This window comes from Aricia agestis, chromosome 1, assembly GCF_905147365.1.
Source record: "Aricia agestis chromosome 1, ilAriAges1.1, whole genome shotgun sequence".
In the NCBI taxonomy this organism is placed as follows: Eukaryota; Metazoa; Arthropoda; class Insecta; order Lepidoptera; family Lycaenidae; genus Aricia; species Aricia agestis.
The window spans coordinates 22,262,886-22,283,384 of record NC_056406.1 but is presented as its reverse complement, the minus strand read 5'-3'; the positions used below and the strand labels follow the sequence as shown (position 1 = coordinate 22,283,384).

The 20,499-nt window shown below is 35.9% G+C and overlaps 1 protein-coding gene across 1 annotated transcript; it reads left to right on the top strand.

Annotated features, from left to right (window-relative positions):
* Positions 1-869: 869 nt before the first annotated feature.
* Positions 870-20,360, top strand: LOC121725916 (mRNA-capping enzyme). Its single transcript, XM_042113097.1, has 11 exons — positions 870-1,246; positions 1,321-1,457; positions 1,613-1,780; positions 2,438-2,562; positions 3,483-3,783; positions 4,745-4,877; positions 5,267-5,412; positions 16,494-16,659; positions 17,855-17,955; positions 19,233-19,423; positions 20,191-20,360. The coding sequence occupies exons 1-11, from the start codon at positions 1,061-1,063 to the stop codon at positions 20,283-20,285; spliced, it is 1,749 nt and encodes a 582-aa protein (XP_041969031.1). The 5' UTR covers positions 870-1,060; the 3' UTR covers positions 20,286-20,360.
* The last annotated feature ends 139 nt before the right edge of the window (positions 20,361-20,499 follow it).

Genomic DNA, 20,499 nt, shown 5'->3' with positions numbered 1-20,499 from the left:
CCCTTATTTCATAAAAAAATATAAATAATTATTGTTGTTTTCATACGACCTCTGTGGCTCAGTTGGTGGGCTGTTGGTAGCTCAAGCCGGGGGTCGCGGGTTCAAATCCCGCTGACGGAACAAAAAGTTTTCTAAGTTCCTGGGTCATGGATGTGTATTAAATATACAGTGTATCTGTACCGCTTCAGGTGCAAAGAGATCCCATCGTGCAGGTGTGACCCTAGTAAAATAGAAGATGTACCACATCTTCTAACAGAATGCCCAATATACTCGAGGCCAAAATATGATCTGGAGATGAAAATAGGACTAGAAATTAATGTTGATAGCATAAAGGAAATAGTAAAAGATAAGAAAAATAGGGAAGAATGTTTGCTATATTGTGTTAAAATAATAAAAGGAGTAAATAGTATTAACAGAACACAAAATAGAAATAGGAGATAAGTGTATAGACATAGGACAGTATAAATTGTATTCAGAACATAAATCCCTCGAATAAAAATCAGGGACAAGAGTATTTAATAAAAAAAAAATAAAAAAAAATATACAGTGTAACATATAATAAAAATCTTAAATATATGTATAGTATAAAAGTATTAAAGTTAATAGGTAATTAGGTATATTCCGCTATTAGGTATATTAACTTTATGGTTGGCTGTTGATGTCAAGTGTTAGTGACAATCTTGCCTTAAAAGGCCTCCCTGATTGGTGCACACTCGGTGTTTCCGGCCGGCAACACCGAGTGTGAACTGTGAACCGTCAGTGAGGCCCAATGAGGCCCATTCACTGTAGGACTGCCGTGCAGTCCTGCCGTGAATGGGCCCTTTAATGCCTTGGTGACAACTGACAGTGACACTTCTAGGCTCTATACTTTTTAGCTTGGATCTCATTTGGATTTTTCTGTGTCAAAAAGGAATGTCCGAGTTGCTCCACAAAAATTATTTTATCATCACAAAATAGAAAGTGACTATGTGATATTAATTCAAGAGAAATTTATTAAATCATGTAGAAGTGCTGGTTAATCTCTTAACTTTAAAAGTTAGATCTTTTAGACATAGTAACAATGTCGTCGAAAGATCCAGGCGCAATACCAAGTCGGTGGCTGAACTGTCCTCCATTAGCCATAGGGCTCATAGCAGAACAATTGCTCGCCTTTAAAACGCCACTCGGTACACAGTTTAATGAGAAAATACCACAGTCCAAGCGATTTACGCCGTTGGATGTATTTAAACACGTCCAAAACATGAAGGCAAGAATCAGCTGTTACGTTAACTACGTTTGTTTATTCCTTAGTACTTTGTTGATGTGTGACTTTTTCCGCAGATGAAACTCGGCCTGTGGATCGACTTGACGAACACGAGTCGTTTCTACGACAAATCTGATATAGAACGCATGAACTGTAAATATCTTAAGTTAAAATGTCGCGGACACGGCGAAACACCTTCTCCTGAACAAACAAAGTAAAATATCTTATTTTACTACATTTCATCATTATAATAATTTTGTTATTATTAATATTTTTACATCAATTACTTAATTGTTAAGTTATGTGGATCTCATAATATGGAGCAGACAGGAAATTTATTCTTATTATTATAAAGAGTATTGTTTGTAGGAAATTCATTGAAACTGTTGCCGCCTTCACTGAAGAGAATCCAAATTTGCTGGTGGGAGTTCACTGCACGCATGGTTTCAACAGAACTGGTTTTCTGCTTGTTGCGTACATGATTGATCAACTGTGCTATACCTTATTTCCTGCACTTAAAGAGTTTGCAAATGTGAGGTGAGTACTAATAATATATTGTACCTATATTTACAGTTTTTATAGTATTTATAATTTTTGGCTTTATAATACTCTAGTCTTATACGTGGGAGAGCCATGATTCGGCACGAATGGGCCGGCTCGACCGGAGAAATACCACATTCTCACAGAAAACCGGCGTGAAACAGCGCTTGCTCTGTGTTGCGCCGAGTAAGTGAGTTTACCGGAGGCCCAATCCCCTACCCCATTCCCTACCCTACCCTCCCCTATTCCCTTCCCTACCCTACCCTCCCCAATTCCCTTCCCTTCCCTACCCTCCCCTATTCCCTTCCCTTTCCTACTCTCCCCTATTCCCTTCCCTTCCCTACCCTCCCCTATTCCCTTCCCTTCCCTACCCTCCCCTATTACCCTGTTCCCTCTTAAAAGGCCGGCAACGCACCTGCAGCTCTTCTGATGCTGCGAGTGTCCATGGGTGACAGAAGTTGCTTTCCATCAGGTGACCCGTTTGCTTGTTTGCCCCCTTATTAAATAAAAAACAAAAAGGGTATAACGCGCCCACTCTAGGGTTAAAACTTAAAATATAAAAGCTGTTTGTTTATAGGTATATGAATAAATCTAATATTGGAATTTCCCAAGGCTTTGAAATAGCCTGTTATATTTACATTCCTGAATTTTCAGAGAACCTGGGATCTATAAGCAGGATTATCTAGACGAGTTGTTTAATCGTTACAAAGATACTGAAGATGAAGATGACATACAGGATAAAGTACCAATAGCTCCGGAGAAACCAGACTGGTGTTACGGTAAGATATGTTAAATAAATGAAGTAACAAGCTATCATTAAGAAATATAAAACACAAAAAAAAAATTCCAATATGGCATTCTTCATTTAACAAACAATAGAACTAACATGGAATAATATACAGTACACTGGACTTATGCGATAGGTGGTATAAATATAAATACATAATATAAAATATGTTTAATAGGGACCAGAGTCTACAGAAAACAATCATTCAGAAAAAAATGTTAAATCATAAATTTAATGTTGTAAAATAAAACAATTTACATTGTTAATTGTTATGAATAAAGTAACCTGAACTGAAGATATTTTAGTGTCGAAGCCTTCAGCTATTCTAACAATGTTGCCTGTACAGTTTGTTTAATGTCTTTACTCATGCTTACACATTTCTATTAGTTCCTTAATTATTAGCTCTTGATTGTGTAAATCTAGAAATTCTAGATTAAATGTCGTCAATCATCATCATCAACCTCTAAAATTTGTTTGACAAAATTCACCACTTTTTGTATTCTGATATCGATTCAAATGTTTAGCATCAGTCATCTGACACTGATTTCCCTTGAATGATGGAAATGAAAAACCGCGAAGCTCCGAATTCGCATAAAACGAGGTAGCCGTTGGGGTATTACTGTAGATCACAAAATTATCTAAACCAGCTATATTCAACCTGCGGCCCGCCAGATCAGTGGCCCGCGAGTAGTTAAAGTATTTTAAAATTCACGCCCACCAACAAAAAAGTGCAAAGTTGTCGTGAAAGTCGTGAAAATGTTTCCATTTTTAAATTTTGAAGAACATTATTTTTTTAACCCTTCAAGCGGCCCGCGACACCGAGACCAAAATATGTTTGTGGCCCGCATACAAGGTTCAGTGCCAATGTAAACCCTGATAATCTGAGCAAGTTTTTTAATTTATATATTTCAGAGGAAGACGAATTTGATGATGAGGATGAGGAGCCCAGCACCAATAAACCAACCAGCTCTAGTAAACCTCCCAGACGTCGTCAGAAAATATACAAGAACAAAACCTTCATGGCTGGTGTTGGAGGTGCAGAGTACATAACGACAGAGCCGTTGATGTCTGAAGTGCAGGATAAAGTCAGGAGATTCTGCAAATGGGAGGGCAAGAACTTCCCAGGATCTCAGCCAGTCTCCATGGACATGGAGAATATTAGGTTGTTGCAAAAGAAACCTTATCAAGTGTCATGGAAGGCGGATGGAGTTAGGTTTGTATTCATTTTTAACCAACTTAAAAAAAGGTGGTTATCAATTCGACGGGTATGTATGTAATATTTCCAGAACTGCTCAGTTCTTTAGGGTTCCGTACCCAAAGAGTAAAAACGGCACCCTATTACTAAGACTTCGTTGTCTGTCTGTCTGTCTGTCACCAGGCCTAATCTCAAGAACCGCTGTAGCTAGACTTATGGTGTATCCACACACCCTTATACCAGGCGGTCTCGCCGCCGGATAACCACACATGCCGCCGGCTTCGGCAGCAAGGCAGTCTAAAAGCCGTGGCAAACCCGGAGGTATAAGCCGGCGGCATGTGTGAATACACCATTATGAAATTTTCACAGATTATGTATATCTGTTGCCGCTATAACAACAAATACTAAGAACAAAATAAAATTAATATTTAACTCCCATACAACAAACATGATCTTTTTGGCCTTTTTTGCTCATTATCAATAATGGTAAAAGGTAGGCACTTAAAATTTTCACAAAGGCCTAAATTATATGTGTTATTTAATAATTAATAATAATATTAAAATAAAATAAAAATTTAAGGGGAGCTCTCATACAAAAAACACAATTTTTGGCTTATTTTTGCTCTACAACAGTATGGAACCCTTCGTGCGCGAGTCCGGCTCGCACTTGGCCGATTATTGTATATGTTAGTCTGTTTCAGTATCCAAACAAATGTGCCAAATTTCAAAAGTGTATGTATGTATGTAAGTTTTTATGTTTGTGTTTCGCCGAGTGAGTGAGTATACTGGAGGCCCAATCCCCTACCCTTTTCCCTACCCTCCCCTATTACCCTGTTCCCTCTTAAAAGGCCGGCAACGCACCTGCAGCTCTTCTGATGCTGCGAGTGACCATGGGCGACGGAAGTTGCTTTCCGTCAGGTGACCCGTTTGCTTGTTTGCCAAAACAAAATAACAAAATTATTTTTTGCTTCTATTTCAGATACATGATGTTGATTGATGGAGACGACAGAGTGTTTATGATAGACAGAGACAACTGTGTATTTCGGATACGTAACCTCACTTTCCTTCACAACAAGGAGTGCAGAAGTTTAACCAACACACTATTAGATGGCGTAAGTATAATTTTGTTTCATTTCCTCTTAAGGTCCTTTTCGGTAGGTTGATCAAATTAAAAACTAATCAACATATATTATTAGGATCAGATTACACCAAGATTTAGTGAACAGACCCTTAAGACTCTTAAGGATCTGTTCAATAAATCTTGGTGTGACCTGGGCCATTTAGCCGAAATTTTTTAACGAAGCGAATACGAAAAGATTTTGGGACACCCTCAGATCCTAATAATAATTATGTTGATTAGCCTAGTTTTTAATTTGATCACCCTAAAGACTTAAAAACGAACATGTCTGTGCAATCTTATTTCATTTTTGCCGATAAAGTTAATACAAAGAAAATCCACATATTAATTTATTTGTCCTGAAATTCTACACACATTTTTCAGGAAATGGTGATTGACAAATCATATGGGGTGGATAAGGCAAGGTATCTGTGCTACGATATCATACGTTTTGAAGACATGAATGTCGGCCGAGAACCATTCTTCCCTGTCAGATTGAGCTGCATACAAAAAGAAATTATTAGGCCAAGGTATGATTTTTACCCCTATATTTTTTACTCCTCGACGAAAATAAGTTTGACATATTATTGTCTGTGGGTGTATATAATATGTATTTAGCATTGTAGCATCCAAACGGATGGGCAGATTTTTTTCTAGTCAATTTTTTTTAAAGCTTGTTCGGCATTGTTCAGTGTTTTAGCAATTTTTAAAAAATTGGCCAAGTGCGAGTCGGAATCGCGCACGAAGGGTTCCGTACCATTATAGAGCAAAAATAAGCCAAAAATTGTGTTTTTTGTGTGGGAGGCGGGGGCCACCCTTAATTTTTTTATTTTAATATGACGTATTATTATTAAAAGTAGGTACACATATAATTGGGTATTTAAAAAAAATATATATTGATTTTTTTAATGTATTTTAAAACCTTATTATTAATAATATTAATATTTAATGCAAGAAGCTTAAAAAATGTTTTTTCAATTAATTATAAACAATTAAAAATTCATGAAATTTAAATAAAGTCACGTGACTTATAAACGCGCCATGATTGAGATACGTCACAATGTTAATTATACATTTCTATAGTGTACGGCAACATTAACCTTATGTTGTTGATGTTTAAGGTTAAAATAGGCTACTTGACCTAATTTTTTTCTTCATGCTAATCGCTTCTTAATCATTTATTTTCACAAAAAAATACTAATCAACATATATTTTAATATTTTACACAGTAGAAACCCATAAAATGATGATTGAAAAATATGCCTTATAAATGGCGCCGAAAACCATAAACTTATACTGTCGTATAGACCACCTGACAACCCGAAAATGCGTGACCATTTTTGATCTGTCAATGTGTGCGTGTGTGATAGTATAGTATTTTGCTATCGATAGTTTAGTCCGTTCGAGTTATTTTACTTGAGTTTTTATAAGAAATAAATAATATGCAACTTTGACAGATTTTGTATTTCAAATTAGGTATCATACATTTTAATTGGCAAAAAAGGTGACGATTGAAAAATAGATACATATTTTCGTTTGGAATGATTTGTCAATCGTCATTCGTCGGATATGTTATGAGTTATGACTTATGACATGAGGTTCTTATAGGGGTACACATAACACATTATAAAGTTACTTATTTATTACTCAGGTAAAATCTATCTGGTAAATCAGCCCTTACATTGCTGCATTGAAAGTAAACGTTGAAAGTAAACAACACACATAGTATATTATATTTTATTCTTAAATTAAATACATATCATAAAATATCATAATACTTTTGGGAGTGCCTCCGCTGCCGGCGCCGGCTCCCAAAAATATCAGTAATGGGAACTACGGTAAGTATACTGCCGGCAACCGAGATATAAAACAACGACTGCCGGCGCTGGCACTCAAAATGGGAGCCGGTGATAATGCGTAAAGCGCTAGGTTCCAGTGCCGATACACAAAATTTAAAAAGAAATAATAATTATAATCTCAATTTATATATTCGACTTTACCGACTTCCAAAGGTGAATGTTTGGTACCTATTTGTTCGGCTGTGGATATTTTAGTTTTTTGTGATGCATTTTCTTAGCTTAGCTTTACCTTAGCTACCTTTTTTCAGCTACCAAAAAGTAAGATTTTGCACCACAGCTACAGTTATAAACTCCGTGGTATACTTCCGAAGGTACTGAACAGAACTTCAGATTCCTTATACATGTTAGACAGTTTCAGCGTTGTTTAAAGAAGCAAAGATATTGTATTTAAATGCTACTATGCAGATCACATTTATCAGCATCATCATCACCACCATTAACCCATCCAAGATTCAAGCCCCATACGAGCACCGGTGATCGCGACAATAATAGAATACAATAGCATTTCCGAGAATCCCCGATCGAAGGATTCAAATAATTATGCATCCTTACAATTATTATGACCTTATTATTTGTACTTTTCATAGTCATTTAGCTCAAGTCTGATGTTTTTGATCATTGTTCTGTTTGACAAGCGATGTTTGCCGAATAGGCGCCGGCAGCCTATTCGGCAAACATCGCGTGACTTCGGCAAACTTCGGAGTTCGGAAAACGGCGCCGGCAGCTATTTCGGCAACCGGCGCCGGCAGCGGAGGCACTCCCTAATACTTTTTATTACAATTATTTTTAAGCGACTTCCAAAAAGGAGGAGGTTAGACGTTCGGCTGTGGATATATTTTTTATGTATGTTCAACGATTACTCCGCCGTTTGTGAACCGATTTGAAGGTAAAGACAATAGTAATATTATACTTAAATGAACTAAAAAGTATTAAATAATCCTTATTCTGTACTCAGTATTTCTGTTCTCAATCTTCATAATTTTGAAGTCAGTACCAGTCCTATTAATAAGTATATAAGTTGCAGTTATACCTATTCTGTCAGAGAACTGTCTATTATATTATTGAAAGCTGCATTCAATGAGTATTAGATTCAAGTGACTGATCTGTGAAACCTTGATTTTATGCTAGGTATGTCAAAAGATAATTATTACTTAAAAATAATCTTTAAAATAAGATAATATGTCCTTTTTAAGGTGATAAATATAAAGGTAAATGATTTTTATTTTAGTTTTATGTTATTGTAAAATATCGATAAGCATATCGATAAATTTGATTAAGCACTAGCGTATATGTAAAAAAATTTAATGAAAAATTTTTCTTCAAAATTTGTGTAATATATGAACAATAGTAACTTTAGTTACGCAAAATATGAAAGTAAAAGGGAGGATTCACAATATTTTATTTGAAATGGAGAGCTAAAGACAGAATAGAGCAAAAATAAACACATCGTAGCAATTAGGACATGAAGATTAATTATCTGTGAAATGTATATTTTTCAGGATTATTCTTATGATTTACACTGCAGTCAATTACAGAACAAGTAACCATTTTTAAATATAATAATATTTATTAAAAATAACAAACAAATTGAACAATATATGTGAAATACCGAAAGGGCATAAAAACGATTGACGACTTTTGACGACCTGTCAAATAAAAGTTGTTACAATTTTCATTAGACTGCCTCTCTCTTTCATTTTGTTATAATTCTATAAAGGATTTTCTTCTCTCTCGCACTCTTTGTTGGTCTATGCATTATAAGTTTATGCCGAAAACACTGTCCGCCATAGTGTGACGTCATACGTTTTGTATTTTAGACTCTCTTTATTGAACATTTTTTGTGTGCTAAATGTACGAGTCTAAAAGTGCCCAAAAATTATAAAAGAATTAAATAAGAAATTAGAAATAATTTGTAATGTTGAAAACTTTTGGAGAAAAGTTTTGGCCATTTCATTTCCCGTCTACAATAAATGGAGATCCTACTAATATTATAAAGGCGAAAGTTTGTTTGGATGTATGGATGTGTGGATGTATGGATGTTTGTTACTCTTTCACGCAAAAACTACTGAACTTACAATATTTTAGCTTATACATTAGAATAACACATAGGCTACAATTTAATGGAGGAGGTGTTATGTTCGTTTTTTTTAACTTCAACGATTACTCCGCCGTTTGTGAACCGATTTTCAAAAGATTTTTTTGGTGTATAGGTTATCATTCCAATTTGGTACCATATTCATAAAAGTGGTGACCTGATGAAGATATCCATAAGTAATCGAGGGAACTCCTCAAAATTTATATGGAAATATGTGGTGACTTCGGTTTCGTGAGCAGTATTCTAAGCAGAGATGTGACTTATCTAAGATACAAGTATCTGAAATACAGATACAAGATACAAAATACGTATCTTGTATCTGTATCTCAGATACTTTTTTTAAATTCATTTTGTATCTTGTATTTAAATACTTGTTATTTGGTATCTTAGTATTTTGTAGACACTATGTTTGCTAAAATACTTTTAGTTATTTTTGCCGGAAGTGTACAATTTTTGAGAATTCGTCAGAATAGGCTGTTTTCTTCTTATAATCTGCACCAGATGGCGCAACGATAGATACTTTTAGATTTTCTATTGGTTCCCCACCTATCTGAAATTATTTGCAGGTTGGCATCACTGACTTAATATTGGTTGTGTTTCTAAAAAATATCAGTGTACTGTCAAGTGTGACATAAATCAAAATACCATAAATTAGTTTCCATTAGCATTAAATTAACATAAAACTGTATGTATTTGAACATTTCCATATATTTCTATGTTGTTTTTGGCTTCGTCTCTCTAGTTTAAATTTCACGAAGAACAAAGCGCTTAGGCCAGTACACTGATAACAGTTTAGGAAGACACTGAGTACTGACATAATATAATACCTGTCAATGCCTGGCAACGTAAGGAAATCAACACTGACTGGGAGACATAGATGGTGACATTAGACAATAATGAGATTAATTTGTGTCTACTGGGAGACAATAGACACAAATTAATCTCATTTAAGTTGCTTTTCTATTTATATAATAGAAAAGCAACTTAAGTGAGTCAGTCTGGCCCCGTGGTAAGTACCTGAAGGACTTGTGTTACGGGTACCAGACAACGGAAATATATTTAATAATTTTATACGTCATAATATATTTAAGATTTTTATTAAATCATACACATATTTAATACACATCCATGACCCAGGAACAATGAAAACTTTTTTTTTGTTCCGTCGGCGGGATTCGAACCCGCGACCCCCGGGCTTGAGCTACCAACAGCCCACCCACTGAGCCACAGAGGTCGTCAAAATTCTTAATTTCTTTACTCACTACAACTTTTATGTTCAAAATAAACTTTTCTTAATCTTATTCTTAATGTTTATTAGTTAACTAGCTGTTGCCCGCGATTTCGTCCGCGTGGACTTCAGTTTATGGCGCGCGATGTCAACAAAATTGGTGTCAAAAGCTTTTATAAAAAAACATCCGTTCTTTAAAATGAGATGGGTACCAAAAGCGCGGAAAGAATATGTAAAAAAACTTATCCTGACTGAAACACGAAAAACGAATCGGACTGAAAAACAAAAATCAGAGGCTATAAACAATATTGAAGGTGGCATAAAAAAAAGACAAAAGATGAATCTTATAGAGTTCGACAAGGCTGTTTATGAACGTGGCGAGAAAAGGAACTAACGCTTCTATCATACTTGAAAAATGACATTTTTGACAGTTCTCCTTTACCAGCAGCGCACATTGACTGACATTGACACATTCAAATGTTTTTAGAAGATTCTGATTCCTCAGTTGCAAGTGCCGAAAACACAGCATCTCCTGGCAGCATCGCTGACATATGGGGTTATTAGAGTATCATATATATTCGATCCGAGATCATTGAGTCAATGAAATTGGATAATGTAATATAGACATATGATTCATTTCTTCCTTGATCATTGATTTTTGATATTTGCTGAGAGATTGGATCCTAGGCTTGTCGAATAAATATCGATATATCGATATTTTCAATTTGATATATCGATATTTTTGGGCGATATATTTAGTTACGATATATCGATATCAAATATCCAATATCGAAATTGTATCAAAAACGATATTTTCTGCTGCGATTTTGGCCAGATGTCTTCTTAATGGGTCCAGTTCTGTCAAAGCAACAAAAAATTGGTCTTCTCATAGGCTTAGCTGTTGACTCAACGAAAATCAAAATAAATAAAAGGCGAAAAAGATGGTTGAAATAATTTTTGCTCCACGAAAAATTATGAATTATAAACGAATGGATTTCAGATCTTATAACATAATATATATTGACTTTAATACAGATTTAGCAGTTCTCACTACAGATAAAAGGATGAAACCATCTGGCAACACTGATTTAGTCAGTCAGAAGCCACACTTTTTCCGATTTAGTACACTAATTTGGATCCTAGCTTTCTAAATGTTATTCCACTTGACTAAATTTAGTTACTAAATCATTTAGATGTCTAAATTTAGTCAAATGGAATAACAACTTTAGAAATAAATTAAGAAATTTTAAAAAAACCCCCGCCAAACAACTTTAAAAAGTAATGAAATAATATTTACTGCCTTTAAGTTCAAATAATTCCTAACTTGTGTAAAGTAATATTTTAGTCCATAATTTGTTGTCACGGTGTGTCGGGGGACCGCCAAGTAAACTACAACCTACAACCGCCAAGTCGCTGATTATCTCCATTCGGTTCGCTGTGAAATGTTATGTGAAATCTCAAATCAAACATCTACATTAGCGGTCCCCCGACACACCTTGACAGCAAATTATGAACTAAAATATTACATTACACAAGTTAGGAATTGTTTGAACTTAAAGGCAGTAAATATTATTTCATTACTTTTTAAAGTTGTTTAGCGGGGTTTTTTTTTAATTTCTTAATTTAATTTTATTTCATACTTTTTAAACTTGTGTTGGTTATAGTGCAGAATAATTTCTATCAACATAATCATATTCTCATGATTAGCATCTATCAATGTCCTTTTCGATGAGGCCGTTAATATGAGCCCAAACATGAAACCTCCACTTTGGGTTCATACGAAGCTCGGTTCCTATAGAATCCAGGTGATGATGCAGCAGCAGCATGTAAATATTTACTGTCTATCTACTTCTTACTGGTTGTCGCAATTAAAATGAGCCCAAACACGAAGCCTCTACTCTAAGTTGGCGAGGAGTTGAATATTATCCTATTGATTACCAGGTAATGCTGCAGCACCAGGTCAACATTAATATGTGTATACATATATTGTATATTCACAAATGTCACGAACTAGAATGAAATATAAAACCCATCAAACGACTACAAGTTGCTATCGGCCTTTCATGAACCAGATAAACCCTGATTGTCCAACACTGAGCAGGCTGATGATGATGAATTATAGCTAAGAACTCTCTCGATCATGTCAGCTTTCAAACAAAAAAAACTAGATCAAAATCGGTCCATGCGTTTGGATGCTACGATGCCACGGACAGATTCACACGCAGGCAGACAAACAGACAGACAGACAGACACGTCAAACTTATAACACCCCTCTTTTTTGTCGGGGGTTAAAAAGGGATGACACTACGATGTTGCCACATTTAAATTTCTTCACTTTTTTGACGGACTATCAATTACTTTAAAAAAAAGCAAATTGGTCGAAAAATTTGACCGATATATCGATATTTTCGCGATATATCGAGACCGATATTGATATTTTTTTTAAATATCGATGTATCGATATATCGATATTTTCTTTCATTTTCGACATCCCTATTGGATCCAATACGGTCATAGAAATAGGTGTTGCCAGTTATTTAATATAAAAAAGAGTTTTTAATTTCTTCTTCGTTAATATGTTTCAAATAATGTAATGTAATTATTTTTCTAATTACTTGGATAATCTTGCTGAAATAACAAAAAACAAGCCATATTAAAAATGACGATGTCTTTTGACAAATCGAATTCTCTGAGATCTAGTAACCCTGACGTTAATACCTGTCAGCGTTAGCGCTCTCCATTGGCTATTGAAACCACATATGACGTAAAATAGGATCAATGAAATATGATAATGTAATATGAAGATCAAATATATTGGATCCTATATATGATCATAGAAATGATCCAATATAAATGATAATGTAATACCCCCCCTTAGAAACTTTGCAATACTTAAATAATAAGGATACCAATATAAACAGCTTTAAATGCTTATCCTACAATATAAAAAAATATTTTTCCTGTTTGCCAAGTTCTGCCCCTGTTTTTTTTAATGAAATAAGGGGGCAAACGAGCAAACGGGTCACCTGATGGAAAGCAACTTCCGTCGCCCATGGACACTCGCAGCATCAGAAGAGCTGCAGGTGCGTTGCCGGCCTTTTAAGAGGGAATAGGGTAATAGGGGAGGGTAGGGAAGGGAATAGGGTAGGGGATTGGGCCTCCGGTAAACTCACTCACTCGGCGAAACACACTTGTTGGTAGCATATGCTTAGAATTTCTAAGCATATGCTACCAACAAGTAAGATTTTGCACCAAGGTATACCATGGTTCGGGAGATGCTGAGAGAACTCCTGACTCTTTATAGATACAAGTTTGGGAGTTTCGACGTTGTTTTAAGAGCGGAAAGCATATGCTACTATGCAAATTACCTCCATCTTAATCATCACAGTGTCGTCCCATTTTGACACTATTATTGGTACTTTTCATAGTCTTTTATGATATGTCACTTAAACCGCGGGTAATACCGCGGGGCACAGCTAGTAATATATAAAACTGGTGTTTTATTTGAATTATTCAAGAAAATATATTTTACAAATCTTTCTAGGCTTATTCTTATTATTTATGAACAAATAAACTTACATATAACGAGCGCGATAAATAAAAGATATTAAATTACAAGTATGATGACGCCACATCCAAATCGGAAGTACCGCAAAAGCGTTTTCGTCAGTACAAATCCTATTTACATAAAATCATATTTTCAAAACGACCTTATTTATCATAAGCTTTTATTTGATGATAAGGGTGAAATACGGTTTCTTAGGCCAAGTTCTACTAGAAATATGCATTTGTTCAATGAAATTGAATATAGGTCGAGTAAAATATTGTTTGCTCTAACTATAATATGCCATGTACGTAGCTAAACTTTTTAGTAAATCCACAATAAACTGATGCTCCTATGACTCGAAATAAGAAATGTTTTAAGTGCCCGTTTTGTTTATTGTAAAACAAACTCTATTTTAAATACTGAAGGTGTGTTTGGTTATCAGTTTAAATAAATTTAAGGCTTTGGGTTTAGATGTACGCATCCATTAAAAACATTCGTTTGTTAAACAATTCGTGGTACCTATGTTAGTACTACTGGTTTTATTGATCTGTGGTGAAAAAACCATTATGACGTCACACGCGCTCGGGTTAGTGCCGGAGTTGTCGGCGTGTCTTCCAATTTTTATTTTGAAATAACTTTTGAATAATTGCGAAAAAAAAAATGTTTTGTTATAAAACTTACTTATATAATATTATGACCTTTCCATTTATCAAAAAAAAAATTGTTGAAATACCCAATTAAGGCATTTTTGAAAATTTTAAGTGCCTACCTAAAAAGCAAAAAAAAAAACACGTTTTTAGTATTTGTTGTTATAGCGGCAACAGATAAGTATACACAATCTGTAAAAATGCCATAAGTCTAGCTATAGCGGTTCTTGAGTTACAGCCTGGAGACCGTCCCGTTTTTACCCTTTGGGTACGGAACCCTAAAAAAATATTTTGCATTCTTGATACGAATTAGGGTTTTATATCAGTTGTTTTCAAATAGGTATACTAGTCAAAACCTAAAAAAATAAGGGCCACCACGTTTTTTAAGTGCCCTCAAGAATTTATGCGATTACAGGATAAATTAATGAATAAATTAGATATATTAATTAATTTTAAATTAATTAATCTTAAATTAATGAAAAAAAAGATTAAAAAAATATTTTAAAACATCTTATACCGAAAAATCAAATATTGAGGGAAAATTATAGAGAAAGAAATAACTGAATAGCTAAAAAAATAAAAAGGTGTTCATTTTTTTTTTTTAATATCTGGTATGGCCTCCTCGTTTTCTAATGCACTCTTCCAGTCTTGTAGGTACACTCTCCACAAGGTGAACAATTGTTTCTTGCGGAATTTCTTCCCAGCTTCTTTTCAGCATGTCGATCAGCTGTCTCTCATTGTGGACGGGTTGGTCAGTGCTTCGGACCTTTCGTTTTAAGATGTCCCACATGTGCTCGATGGGATTCAGGTCCGGACTGTTCGCAGGCCAGGGCAAGACCTGTATACCAGCGGACTCTAGGGCTTCCCTGGTGGCTCTAGCTGTGTGTGCGCGAGCATTGTCGTGCATTAGGTGGAATCCTGCGCCAACTCTGTGTGCATATGGGGCCACGTAGGGTCCTATGACCTCCTCGATGTATCGCTGAGCCGTTATCGTACCTCCACTGAGAATCACTAGCTCGGTTCTGCCAGACATAGAGATTCCTCCCCACACCATAACGTTAGGACCCCCAAATCTATCACTTTCATGTATGCAGGCATTGGAAAATCGCTCTCCTTCACGTCTCCAGACTCTAATGCGACGATCATCACTACAAAATTTCACTTTGCACTCGTCAGTGAACAATACTCTGCTCCAATCACTCATATTCCATACGAGATGCCGCCTGGCAAACGATAATCGGTTTGCCCGATGAGCACTCGTTAAGGGAATTCGTACTAATCGTCTTCTGGAGAACTGCTGGTCCTCGTGTAACCGATTTCTAATCGTTTGGTCACTGACGCTGGTTCCCGTCGCCTGCCGCAGACGGTTTTGTATAGAGCGGGCTGTGCTGGCGCGCTCTCTACGGGCCGTCAAGCGCACGTAGCGGTCCTCCTGTGCGGTGGTTGCTCTTACTCTACCAGATCCCCGTCTTCTGGTTAGTGCCCCAGTCTCTTGAAATCGATTCCAAGCATTTTGAATCGCTCGCCGAGAAAAACCGAGCTGCAACGCCACAGAACGCTGTGAATGGCCTTCTTGCAGTAATGTTACGGCCCTAGATACGGTTGCTAAGTCCATATGTCGTCGAATTCTCTGCATGATGTCCTCAAAATGATAATTAAGGCAGTAGTAAAACAAAACTTTAACTGCCCCTGACGAAATCTTTATTTGAAATGAGTTTAAAATCTGTCTTAAAATCAGGTAGAGTCATGTGGTTACAATAAAGTGTCCAAAACTATCCATTTCAAAAAAATATCCAAGTGGGGTACTTAAGAAATCTTTGCTAACACGTGTGCTAACACAATCATAAACCGTCAGCCACTTAAACAATGCATTAAAAGAAAGTAATCGCTTCCAACGACAAAAAAGACGCGTGGCCCTTATTTTGTTTTGACTAGTATATAATATATTTTTTTAACATCGACGGATTTGCTCTTTCATTTTCTTACCTTGCCGCAAGCAATCGCGAATGACAAAGAAACAAACAAAATGCTTCTTTATGATCAACGCTGTAGGTTCCATTTTGCTCTACGCCATGGGTCCGCCAAGCAGCGGCGGCATGGGTCGCTGGACCAATGTTAGTAGAAAATGAAACCTAGCCTAGGTCATAAAGTGGCAAATTGTTTGATTTTTGGTCGGTTCACTCGAAACTCGAAAAGCTACTAGAAAAGAAAAAAAATAAAGAAAAATAATTGCAGGGACAATGCCATAATAAATGGCACGATCAAGAAGGAAGAGGAGCCGTTCCGTGTTGCCCTGAAACAGTTCTGGGACGTGAGTCTCGCGCATCAGTTGCTGTCGGAGCGGTTCACGCGCACGCTGGCCCACGAGCCAGATGGACTCATATTCCAGCCATCCAAGGATGTGAGTACCGTTGTCCTTAAAACAGGTAGAGTATCCACTATATCCGGGGAAAAAAAGAGGGACTCATTCCTCTCATTTTGTAACAACATTGTGGTTGTGGCAAATAAAAGGAATTGTGATATTTTAATGTGATAATAGGTTAGCTCAACGTTGTGCCGTGTTTTTATTTTGCTGTATTCTAATCTTGACAGTTTATAATTTGAATTTGCTATTTTATTGTATTGTATTTAATTTGACTTTTTATTATTTGGAATTTGTACTTATTTAAATTGATATTTTACAAGTTGGAAATTTATTGTGAATGAAACAGTTTGACACTGTACCAAAATAATAAATCACTTGTCAGTAGATCATTATTCATTAGTTAGTATACTATTGTAAAAGAAAATATTGACGCCATGATGTATGAAAATAACAAGCACTGCGGGGCTAAAATGGTCGCTTTGAATCATAATATGATTCATTTTTTAAAAATCCCAAAATGCAAGTCTGCTTGCAATTCATGTCTTCTTCTTCTTCTTCATTAATGGCAGTTTCGTGGATTGCCAATGTCAGAGTGTATTGACAGATAGACTTGTAGGTCTGGTGAAGCAACAAGGGTATGGTTAATTAATTAAGTATATTAGTACATATTTACAAGTTGATTCACCTAAAACAAAAACAAGTGTTAGTAAAGACATCACAATTTAATATTGTTAACATGTATATATGTACACAAAATCTCAATAAAAGGGGTATTTACATAACTTAAAACCGATTTAAAATTGATAGGACGAGGGATGAAATTGGGAAGACAGTCATATAGGGATGATTGGTTTCTAGGAAAGCAAAAGAAGATGTGATCTAAGGTACCCTCATCTAAACCACACTCACAAAGAGAATTATCCCTAATCCGAATTTTAGCGAGAAAAACTGGTGAACAGCAATGCCCAGTCTAAGACGACAAATTGTTGAAATTCATGTCTTGTAATTTGTACTAATTTGACATTTGTCGGTTTGACAGTTTTGACAATTCATTTGCTGAATTGATTGAGAGGAATTGCTAAATGTGACCATTTCCCGCTGATCACGTTAGGGAGATGAAATAAATAAAAAACAGGCAAAATACATCGTCCCCGCTCCTCCGCGTGTAGCAGGGCATCTGCTTATTTTCTCGATCATTTAATAAAAATTAAATTATCATTTTATGTTTCAGCCGTATATCGCAGGCGCCTGCGACCAAGTCCTCAAGTGGAAGCCGCCTGACATGAACAGCATAGATTTTCTACTGAAGATAGTTGAAATTAAAAAGGAAGGGTATGCCATATTCATATACCTAACTACAGTCTAAACCACTTCTTGTTTCGTGTTTAGGGTCACAAAAAGTTTAATAATAATAAACATAATGTGAAAAATTAGTTTAGGAAGAATTCTATAACTATCAGTGAGAAAAGTTACCTACACGTTTTAGAGCAGGGGTACACATTGGGCGCTCGGCGTAGCGTTGAGCGCGCGTTGATCGCGTACATACCTACACATTACACAGCGCTTAGCACGGCGTTGGACGAGCGTTAATAGGCCGAATATACTTTTGGCTCAGTATGAAAATTGACGTCGAAGAGATTGTTGGGTGTGGCTCCTCTACCGTCGTTACAAAAGACGACGACAAAGGCGAAGAGAATATTGGGTGCACCCAATACTCATGGACGCATGAAATGTTTCTAACATTGTATCCCAAATTAACACAATACGGGTCTAAGTTCTTTAAATTTTATTTTAGAATGTCTTTACAATTTGATGAACTATGTACTGGGTATTATAAAGGCTGATATCCTCCTTCTACCAATTACGTTTTTTAACAAATAAAACATTACACACACTACAACACACACAATAGGAAAAATGACAGATTTATACTCTTTTATTTATGGTTGAAGTTCAACCATAAATAAACCGTTGAAGTCTGTTGACAACAAGGTGACAAATTGAAAATGGATTATAGTTTTTTTTTATTGAATCTTAAATACTATTAGACAATGCTTACACGGCCAGTCTGAGATCAGCAGAGTCCCAGAGACAAGAGTTGAAAAAATATGATGAAGTTATTTATTACAAAATATAGGTAGTAGTCCTAATCCCTAATCCTAAAGTAGTCGTTGAAACTAAGGCCGAATTTCGACCATTGGGCGATCTCTAGTTCTTATAATCGGGACATTCCATATCCCAAATACCTGGTTGTTTTTGGATTTCATCTATAAAGAAATCAGTATCAAAATGTAAGATCTCCATTTTTGTAACATGCGTCCACTCTACACACAAATGTACAACAAAAAGGCCGCTCATGTATCTCCAAGCGCGCAGCAGACGCCCTAACAACGCGCGTTCGAACGAAAAAATGTGTGCCCAGTAACGCACGCTTGCATGTGTACGCTTCAATATAATCCGGGTTCTTAAAAACGCCGCGCGCATTTAAAAACGCCCAATGTATACTCGCTCTTAATCTCAGCAAAGTGTCTCTTAAATCTAAAAAAAAAAATGTAACTAATAAATGAGATGCAGACAACTATAAAATATACTGTTAACACTTTTTACAGAATGTTACCAGAGAAATTAGGGTATCTATACGTGAACGGGTTTGACAAACCATTCGCTGCTATGAAAAGCACGAAGGCGCTGCGACCGTACGACAACAAGATCGTCGAGTGCAAGTACGAGAACGGACAGTGGAAGTTCATGAGGGAACGGACGGACAAGTCCTATCCCAACAAATATGAAACGGCTATGGGTAAGTTTCTGTTATTTTATAATTTGGTAATTAGTTCTCGGCTAGATGGGCTGTAACAATACACATCTGACAGAATAAAGTTGAATAATATTGTGTAGCTAAATAATAAAATTGGTCCCCTAGTGGCCATTAAGGGTACATATCCTTCAAGATTTCACGATTTTTTGTGTGTCACGTTCGTCCTTAAGGCGTAAGAACTTTTGCAAAACATTACTTTTTTTTTTAAATGTGTTTGTTTTAAGAGATACTTGACCCGCAAAGATTGCTAGGGAACACTTAGCATTAGGAGACCGTTGGTGAAAACAGGCATAAACCGGAGGCCCAATCCCCTACCCTATTCCCTTCCTTACCCTTCCCATCCCTACCCCCCCTATATTACCCTATTCCCTCTTAAAAGGCCGGCAACGCACCTGCAGCTTTTCTGATGCTGCGAGTGTCCATGGGCGACGGAAGTTGCTTTCCATCAGGTGACCCGTTTGCTCTTTTGCCCCCTTATTTCATTAAAAAAAAAGGCATCAGTGTCCATACTGCACTATCAAACTGCGGGTTGTGTGTTATTATTCATTCAAATTAACTTAAAAGTTTAAACTGTTTAAAACTGAAGGAAAGATGTATATATAAATATTATGTTTGTAATGTAATAGAGAACTACGTATAACATGTACAGGTATTATTTTCTCTTGTCTGGTTCTTGGTAGCAATGGATTGGACAAACATAGTTGTAAATTAGTGTCTACAGATCATTATAGATTTATCTCTTTTTTCAGCTGTATGGGAGAGTATAAGACATCCGGTGACCAAGGATTATCTCCTCTCCTTCATTGACCAGTACACGTATCAAGCCAGCAACTATCATCACTAGGAGGATTTTACAAGTTTTAATGAATTGCATATTTTAATTTTAAAATGAATTAAGAATATATGAATATACAGCAGATTAATCGTCTTTTGATTACTAGATGTAATATTAATCTGAGTTCTTAATTGCATAATATATTTTATTATTTCAAGTACTGCTGTTAATTGTTATATTGTAAATTGAAATATGTATGAATTTAAACAACATACAAATCAAA